This window comes from Chanos chanos, chromosome 10, assembly GCF_902362185.1.
Source record: "Chanos chanos chromosome 10, fChaCha1.1, whole genome shotgun sequence".
Lineage (NCBI taxonomy): Eukaryota > Metazoa > Chordata > Actinopteri > Gonorynchiformes > Chanidae > Chanos > Chanos chanos.
Window position 1 is genome coordinate 17653861 of NC_044504.1, and position 9480 is coordinate 17663340.

The 9480-nt window shown below is 42.1% G+C and overlaps 1 protein-coding gene across 1 annotated transcript in view; it reads left to right on the plus strand.

The window, feature by feature from the left end:
- The first annotated feature begins 4106 nt into the window (after window positions 1-4106).
- Window positions 4107-9480, plus strand: part of rps6ka5 (ribosomal protein S6 kinase, polypeptide 5) — a 10897-nt gene continuing 5523 nt past the window's right edge. The window contains exons 1-9 of the mRNA XM_030787420.1: window positions 4107-4178; window positions 4294-4512; window positions 5057-5172; window positions 5902-6003; window positions 6574-6657; window positions 6923-7026; window positions 7280-7430; window positions 7620-7781; window positions 9479-9480. The exon at window positions 9479-9480 is cut by the window's right edge and continues 124 nt beyond it. Of these exons, the coding sequence (XP_030643280.1) occupies window positions 4356-4512; window positions 5057-5172; window positions 5902-6003; window positions 6574-6657; window positions 6923-7026; window positions 7280-7430; window positions 7620-7781; window positions 9479-9480 (878 nt within the window). The 5' untranslated portion in view covers window positions 4107-4178; window positions 4294-4355. The remainder of the gene's footprint in view (window positions 4179-4293; window positions 4513-5056; window positions 5173-5901; window positions 6004-6573; window positions 6658-6922; window positions 7027-7279; window positions 7431-7619; window positions 7782-9478) is intronic.

Here is a 9480-nt window from a genome sequence, read left to right on the forward strand (position 1 = left end):
GTTTTAAATAGTTTTTAAGAATGGACAGAGGTCTAACATGACATTTCCACCCATGTGATCAGAGTTTTCACAGTTCAAATAACGAGATGTCATTCTTGCCATGGTCTTCACGAATTTGCTTCTCGTCATCTTCTTATTCTCCCCAGTAAATTTCTCAGGAACGCTCCGTGCTTTGATTATGAACAACATACGATAAACACTCGAGACGGGTCGAGTAATTAAACTGTACTGTTTAACTGTATATTACAACATACATATCACCGCATTTAGCGACAGCAACTGAATATTCGTACTCTAAATGTGGATGAATCGCACACTGACACATTATTGTGTGTACCTCCAGAATAGCAAATGGGAGTGGTTGCTTTTGCATGATAGGCGGCATCTATCGTCGAAATCAGTCATTTAACCAATGATGGTACGACTTACACGCGGTTCGTTTTATTTTTAAGGTGGCATCTTCTTTGTGTGACAGTAATACGGCCCAATAAGGTGTTCAGATTTTGCCTAGCAACTCCAATGGGCGCTTATGATGGGCTTGGTTGTAAAACAGTCGTACAGTAGTAGTAACGTTAGTGTCCGACCCTCTAGCATGCAATTGTTCAAGACATTTTTTTGTTATTTTTTCCCTCCAAACTATTTTCGCACATCGTGACCGGAACAAGAGTGTGCCCTTGTAAATATTGAGTAAAGGAATCGAGTGCAAATGTGGCAAGACTTGCTGTCTAACTAGCAAGATATCCATATTATAAGCGTTTGGAATACGATGCCGTCCTCGATGGAAGGACCGTCAAGAGAAGGTGACCTGTTTACTGTGAAACATGAGTTGAAAAATGGTAAGCTATATGTTCATACGTAATCAGGTGTAGCAGTTTGTTTCTTCCTTAGTTGGTGCAACCCAGTTGTGTTCACCACATTTTTAAGCTTGAACTGCGATTAGCTTATGAACTATTAGCAAACTCTCTCCAAATGTTGCAGGTTGTAAACGTGAAAAAGACTGAAAATGGCAGTGGGGAAGAATCTTTCTTACTGGTGTAACTGGAGTCAGTTAATATTAGGTTTGCTGACTAGGAGAACCTGTCGCTCTTCTGATATGAATTAGCTGTTGTATGGCATGTGGCTCTTTATTACTGTCAGAAACCTAACTCATGTACTGAATGTTTTACAGTCCTGCTGATCGCCAGATGATGGAGGAGGGTTTGCAAACAAGCAGTACTGACCCTGCCTGCTAGCCAGTTTATGCTAGCTAAGACATTTGGGAAGTTGCCAACTTTAGTAGTTGAAATAGGAAGGAAAGCCATACACAATCTAGCTTGTGGCAAGAAGAGAGATCTTATCATTTATTCGGTGAGTGGTGCAGAAATAATCCCACGGAGGATGCTGCCAGCTCTTAATTAGAATAAGTAGGCTACAGCAGGCTAATTTTGACTGATGTGTGCGGCCTGCCTGCCTTGGTTTAGGCCAGCTACCTCAAGGTAAAAGTGTTTTTTACAAAAAGCAAAGTGCTTGCGTGCATGCCCCCACCCCCCGACAGCACTCGAAGCGATGTTGAAAGCGTCCCGTCAAGCTCTCATCAAGCCAAAAATGTCTCCATCCTCGCGTGGTACTTCTCTTTTAATCTTTTGATTTTATTTTGACACATGTGAAATGTGAAATTACCTTACCTGTGTGAAATGTGGAAACGCACAGTCTTATTTTGTAATCTTACCATTAGTTCGTTTCCAGTGTGATGAAGGACACTTGAAGATGCAGTCATTCATTCGTTTGGTGTGTATTTGGATTGTGGTTATGTAGAGAGGTAACGTAATTATCGACTGGCTTGTCTACTTAATCGCTTGTATATTCTTATGCAACATTAATCCACTATATCAATTTATACTACTGTTTGGTGTAGCTGTCTTTCAGGTTTGTCCAGAACCAACTCTGCTGCTTCCAACCACACAAAGGCAGCTTTTTGGAACGTGACAGCTTGTCATGCCTGCCTGTGTGTCATTATTATACATGTCCATGGTGCATGACCAACTTTTTCTTTTTTATTTTGCTGAGCCCAAGATGTGAGATGTTGATGATTTGTCGATTGTTTTTCATTTTGTGTGGTAATCAGGCTCTCAGAGTTGCTTTTACATTACATTGGCAAGTGTTTTTGATGTGTAGTCTCATAGTCAGTGTTCTTCTCACCCTGACTGCTCAGAATGAGACTGGTCAAGGGTTTGGGTATGGTCTACCAGTGTTTTTTATGTGGCGTCTATCACTCACTCTCCTGACGCAGTGTCACAGAGGGCAAAATCTGTGTGTAGCAGCAGCTATCTGGACAGATTTAATTGGAGCTTTCTGAACAGATTTAGTCGGTGCTCTCTGGTCAGGGTTTGTCACATGAAGGCCCAGGCTCAGTGGGGAGTGTCTGGTGTGTTAGTGTAATAATGTATTGAATTCCATTATCTACAGGTCACTCACTCTGAATAAGTGTTGGCATGTTGCTTCAGCTTATGTACAGTTGCACATCCATTCTATGGACAGAAGTGTGACCAAGAGCAAAGCTTCAGTGTAGCTCACTAACATTCAACCTACATGACTGTATTTATACAGTAGTTATTTGGCAGTTGCAGGAAGTACTGGTTTGATCGTTTTATTCTTGCCTTTTCAGATTTGTCACAGCTGCTCAATACCTCATTATAACTGTGTAATGTACAAAACAGCAAGCCTTACCTCATTCTCCTATTCTTCTGTGACGTTCTCACGTCTCTTGTCTTTATGTCAACTCCTGCATTAGTATTGTACGCTACACTTTCAGTTTATCTCCTCAACCTATCCCTCAGACCAAATAGAGACACCTTAAGGAGACTGTTAAGCACTGATAATAGTATTTACTAACAGATTATTTTTAAGGAGAGTCTACAACATAACTCTCCAGTGAATGTTCTACAATCCCTTGTGGAGGGGAACAAAGTCAAATGCCCAAGCCCTTTCTATTAATAAACATCTGAATTTCTTAGAGGCCCCTAGTAAAGCTGGAAGGGGTGTGTGTGTGTGTGTGTGTGTGTGTATGTAGTCTGCACGGCCAGCCTTTAAAGTTTTTGAACATGTGCTGTGGATCATCCAATCAGAGATGCAGCTGTCTGGAGTAACAGGAGATGGCAGCAGATAGAATGCTTATTACTTGTAGCTGTAGTATTTAAATGTCTTCCTTTTTAACTCATGTTGTTGTGAAGAACGAGTAAGGCAGAAAAGGAGAGCAATGGCTGGATGAAGATACAGATGTTGACTGGTGTTTCTATAGTTCTCCACTCTCTGCTCGTTTCCAGAAAGAATGTGTTCACCCGAAATGACTTTTTCACGAAACAGCACATCAGTGATCATGTGATGTCTCACTGTATCACTTCAGAAAGCATGCTGAAAGACTGAACCACACTGCACACACACACACACACACATGTTCTGTCTATATTCCTTGCACCTGGCTGACCTGAAGTGCAGACAAAAGCTTGGTCATTCTCAGAATGGTTTGGGCATTCATATAAACATGCACTCTGTGTGTGTGTGTGTGTGTGTATGTGAGCCCGTGCGTGCTTGTGTGTGTGTACTTTTGCCTATACAAACACAGATGAGCTTGTAAATGAATCCATGTGTGCTATTCAGCGAACCACATACTATGCAGAATGTTTAACAGTGTTCCCATGATATTTATACAGAGGCAGTAATTTAATGTTTCTGGAGTAACTCTGAGATTATCATGTCATTATCTGATTTTATCCAGAAGCGTGCAGCTAATCAGCAGTTAATTTCAGTTCGCCCAATCATAAGAAGTCAGGCAGGATCAATTCAAAGTTCAAAGTCACAGAGGGTCTATCAGACCATTAGCTAATACAGCATGGTATACTTGGCTGGCTTTGACTGTAATATATTATTATCAACCTTAATAAAAGGGAATGATAGTGAATGATAATAATGTTTGATAGAGTAGGTTTTCATATGATAACAAATGAGCCACTCTCCACGTTGTACTCCCCAGTAAAATATAAGTTAAAAGGTCCCAGTTCTGAGTTTACGTCAAATCTGTTTGTCTCAGTTTTAGTCACAGCTCTGTTTTTTTGTGTGTTCCCTCTCAGCCAATTTGACGGGGCACGTGGAGCGGGTGGGCATTGAGAACTTTGAGCTGCTGAAGGTTCTGGGCACAGGAGGTGAGTGTTTGGACTTCAGCTCCAATTTTGTGTCTTACTTGTCTGTCAGCGTCACCCCACCAGGGGCTGGCTTTTGGTCCGCTGATGGACTGTCCACTCTGTCTGGTTTGGTTAGCGTATGGGAAAGTCTTCTTGGTGCGTAAGGTGAGCGGGCACGACTCTGGGAAGCTTTATGCCATGAAGGTGCTGAAGAAGGCCACCATAGTGCAGAAGGCCAAGACTGCAGAGCATACACGCACTGAGAGACAGGTCCTGGAGCACATCAGACAGTCGCCTTTTCTCGTTACGCTGCATTACGCTTTCCAGACAGACACCAAACTACACCTTATACTAGGTATGTTTTTCTCTCTCTCTCTTTCTCTCTCTCTCCATCCCACTCTCTCTCCTCTCTCCCTCTCTCAGTATATGTATCTCTCTCTCTACCTATTCCATCCTTTTTCTGTTTAACTCTCTTTCATATCCTGTTTTTTTCTCTCTTTCACACGCTTTCTCTATCTTTCTGTCTTATCAAATAAGTGAGAGGCTACTTGCATCCGTTTTTTGAATTTGACAAGTAGTTCTCAGAATTGTAATTCAGTTTCATGAGTTAAGATAATAAGACACTCTCATTTTGTCATGTGCATTAGACCAATTTGCAGTCGTCTGTTTAGAGTGTTCTGGGTTTTTTTGTTTGTTTGTTTGTTTGTTTGTTCCTTTGTGTCTGAGGTTAAATTAACAAAAAAAACCCTATGCTGATTGTCTGGTTTTGTGGTAACACTTGACCCACATACTCTTTCCATCTTCAATAGTGTTTTGTGAACAGCTATAAGCAGAGGACAAGTCCATTAAATTGCATTCACATGCCCATACATTTTGTTGATGCTGTGCTCTGCTCACAGATTATGTGAATGGGGGAGAACTCTTTACTCACCTGGTGCAGAGGGTTCGGTTTAAAGAACAGGAGGTGGCCTTGTACAGCGGAGAGATCGTTCTAGCTCTGGAGCACTTGCATCAGGTCTGTAACATTTACAGAATAAAACTGAAATTTGAAATTATGTGCAAAAAAACAAATGCAAAATGTCTATATTCCATGTTTTATGTTTTTATGTTTAAGATTAGCTTAAGGTGCTGTCAGCTTGAGTTCAGCACATCTCTTTGGTACAGACTTAAAGGAGTTTCACTTAGAAAGTGGTTCTTTCCCCCAACCTCAGAGGCCTTTTGACCCCACACTCTCACTCTCCTGTCAGCATGAATAGTTCCTGCTTTTATTCAGACCATAACCAATTTAGAGTGGCCCACATTTATCTCGAGTGCCCCTGAAAATGTTTCAAAGGCTTTGTTTACCAAAAAAAAAAAGAAAGAAAAAAGCAAGGATGGCTATTTTTACATTGTGCTATTTCCTAGCTCAGCTACATTTCTTAGAAGAGAAGCATGTTACACTTGGTACCATTTGAACCTGAGAGAGACTAGGAACCAAGTTTTTTTTCAATTTCCTTAATGTCTACCCTGCTTCCCTTAGTTGGTAGTACTATGCTATTACTGTATAATGTCTGTTACAGATGCTATAATTACTATAATTCAGAATGTTTAATTTCTGGACAGGTTCTTAATTTGGATGTTAAATTAAAACTATAGTGCTGAAGGAATGTCACTGTAAAAGAATTCAAGATTTTACACTAAATTTTGAACATTTAAGGCTGTGAAACTGTAACACATTTTTCCTCCATTAATCCTTTTCCTGTAGCTGGGCATTGTCTACAGAGACCTGAAGTTGGAGAACATTCTTCTGGACTCAAACGGTCACATTGTACTCACAGACTTTGGCCTTAGCAAAGAGTTTGACCAGGTTAGTTTAGCAGCACTCCCATCTTCACCACATATCCCTCGTGTTTATCTGGGTTCAGAAGTCTCTCCATGCATGACCACTTGTTCTGTGCGTTCTTGTCCTCTTTCGAGGAAAATTCTCGAGAGATGTCTGAATTAGTTATTTTGCGTTTCTTTGTCTGGCTGAGCCAGACTTGCTGATTCTTAAGTTTGACATCTTGCAGTATAAAAGAATTTTAATAAGCTCTTAGCACAGTTTAGGTCTCATCCTAACGAGTCAGTCTGTCCAGGGCTTGTTTTGTAATGGATTAATGTTTACTGCCGGCACAAGACCGCGCGGTCAGACTTGCATTCCCCAAAGTGTTGGAACAGTTCTGTCAAACACCACACTCACTGCCGCTCAAATTGACCCCCTAAGCCAATCAAACGCTACGTCAAGTTTGACATGAGCCAAACAATTTGACATTAGTGGCAGGGGAATTTTCTCAGTGAGAGTGTCTCTAGCATTATCTTGTCATCCCTGAAATGTCAGGTGGAAATGTCTCTCAAAGGGAAGTGAACATCTGTTGACTTGTGTTGTTTGACTCTGCAGGTAGAGAGAGCCTACTCCATTTGCGGTACCATCGAGTACATGGCTCCAGAGATTGTTGAGGGAGGAGAATCAGGTCATGACAAGGTACAGTGCTGTTGGTGCCACCTTAAGCCAGTCAAAAGCTTTTCTTAAATCAGCTGCCTCTCTATAGAACCCTGGCCATGACAGTAAGTGATTGTGTGTGTGTGTGTGTGATCCAGTTTGGTCTGCTTCTTAATTATGTGATTTAGGTTGGAAGTCAGCTGTGAGTTTTGTGAAAGGAAGTCAACGCCTTGACTACAGAAGTCTAAGTGTGTGGTTTTTGCGGTTTATACTGAACGAGTGGGGTTCTTTTTTTTTTTTTTCCCAGGCTGTGGATTGGTGGAGTCTGGGCGTGCTAATGTACGAGCTGCTGACCGGAGGCTCACCCTTCACTGTCGACGGAGACGAGAACTCGCACTCAGATATTGCAAAGTAAGGAGCCTTGCTTTAAGTCAGTATCCTGCATTCTGTGTTTGCTATGAGGGGGAAAAACACTGTTGACCTTATCAAGTTCACATAAAGTTATCAGAGAGTCCTTACTGTCTGGTCCTTTCTCTACATAATGTACTGTTCATATCAGTAAAATATTCTCAGAGATATCCAGATGAACCTGGGTTGAATGCTGTCATCTTGGGATTCATGTCATAATTAGCTATGTCGTATGGTTAACTTTCTCACATGACAGGAGAATCCTGAAGAAAGATCCGCCTTTCCCTAAAGACATGGGGCCCCTTGCCAAAGATCTCATTCAGCGCCTCCTTATCAAAGACCCAAAGAAGAGGCTGGGCTCTGGTCCCTCAGGGGCCCAGAATGTAAAGGGACACCCGTTTTATCAGGTAACCGCGGTGTGCTTTTAGAGAAAAGAGATGATTCAAACACTGTTTAATTGTTAAAGCATTGGTACTGCAATTGGCTGTTTTACTTAATCACATATATATTTAAAAGAGTCTATTCACTAGTCATTTAGTCAAATCTGAATTATGACCAGTGACAGTAAAGTAAGCAAAGCCCTTTTAATTGATCAGAAAATTAACTGGGAGGACCTAGCTGCAAAGAAAGTTCCGGCTCCATTCAAGCCAGTGATCAGAGATGAGCTGGATGTGAGTAACTTTGCTGAAGAGTTCACCGAGATGGATCCCACCTACTCTCCTGCCGCTCTGCCTCAGAACTGCGACCGCATCTTCCAGGTGAGGGTGACGGAGTACGCCACTGAACCCGGCACCAGGGCGGGCAGCTTGGCACCTCTATTTTCTCTTTAATTTTGAATGCGACAGCTCGTCAAACATAATCTTATCTCTTTCCCCTGAAATCATCCTGAATGTGTGACTATGGCCACACTTTGGTATGCAGTGTACTGTAATTGAGCTTTCATTGAAATTGCTCTGCACATCTGTAGAGAGAGACTTGAGGAGTTGTGTTATATCAGTCTAATGGATGGAATATGAGTATGGATATGGAATCTAAAATGGGGACGCATAAATATGGAGCTGACCCTCTTTTAACCTTCAGACGGTGATGTGTAAATAGCGGCGTTTTATATTCCATAGGAATCGTCTTGTGTGAGGCTGTAACTGTCTTTGTTGATATTCAAATGAGCAGAGAGGGGGCTTTTTCTTGAAGGCATGTAATTACACTGATGTGCAGTCTGGATTGGGGTATCAGATGTGAAAGACTATTTTTGATATGTCTTTGAACCGTAATGTGGCCTATAGCTTGACGCCAGCTGATGTCTGGGGCGTTGAATGGAATCGTGTCTGTGATTGCCTCCTGGATCCTCAAGTCAGGCAGATCAATAGCTCCATTAAACGGCTCTGTGGTGGAATAAAAGGTTAGCGTCGGCGAGAATAACCATGTCTGCCTCAATTACTCCTTAAACCTTTGATTACCAACTTCATCTTGGCTTTTTTTTTCTCCTTCTCCTTCTCCTCCCCCCTATCAAAACGCCCTCCTTTCACATATGCTGGAATTTTGATCCTTCGTAATTTGCAGCCGTAGCAATTGGAGAGATTGCGTCTGCGATGATAACTTTCAACTGTGTGTCTTGTGCTTCCACCTACCCCCCCCCCCCCCCCCCTTTACCAGCCATCCCTCTGCCTCCCCTCTCCTCCCCCAAAACACAACAACTCTTCACAAAACAAAATGAAGTTGCGTTACAGGCCTGAGACGTCGTTTTCAAAAGAGCAGCAATCAAATAGCGACGCTCGGCAATTAAAAGCGTTTCATCCATTCAAACTCTCCATCCTTCCGTCCATCCATCTATTTCTCAGCCCGCTTGCCGCACACAGCTGCAGACTGGGGGGGGGGGAAGCGGGATGTGGGGGGGGGGCTGTGTCTAAGTGGGACATTAATGCCATCCCTCTTCAGAAGGAGCGAGACTCCACTCCACATATGATGTAATTATCACAGATGGACAACAAATGTGACTTTCCTGTGAGAGTCCTCCAGCACAGAGGACGACTGGAGACTGAATAGTCTGTCAGCTCCCAATCTGGGAGTTTTTTTTTTTTTTTTGGTAACTCAAGAAGTTTCCATAAATTTCTGACATTTACTTCTCTCAGCGTTCTCTCAACATTTCTTGACGTTATGAATTTGTGAGATACAAGTAATCTTTTTTTTTTTTTTTAACTCGGACATGCTTTTTTTTTTTTTTTCTCTATCTGAAAATCATGTGATAAACTCATCCCCCTAAACCCGCTAAGTGGTTTATAGGGAATTAGGGCTATAGGGAATTGGTCAATGAAACTCAGTGGGTGGAAGTGAAAAACTTATTCCCTCATTCAAACGGACAAAATTTCCATGAGAAATATTCGACTTTCTTTCTCTCCCTCTCTCTCTCCCTCTCTCTCTCTCTCTCTCTCTCTCATGTATTTGGTTGCTGGCTTAGGG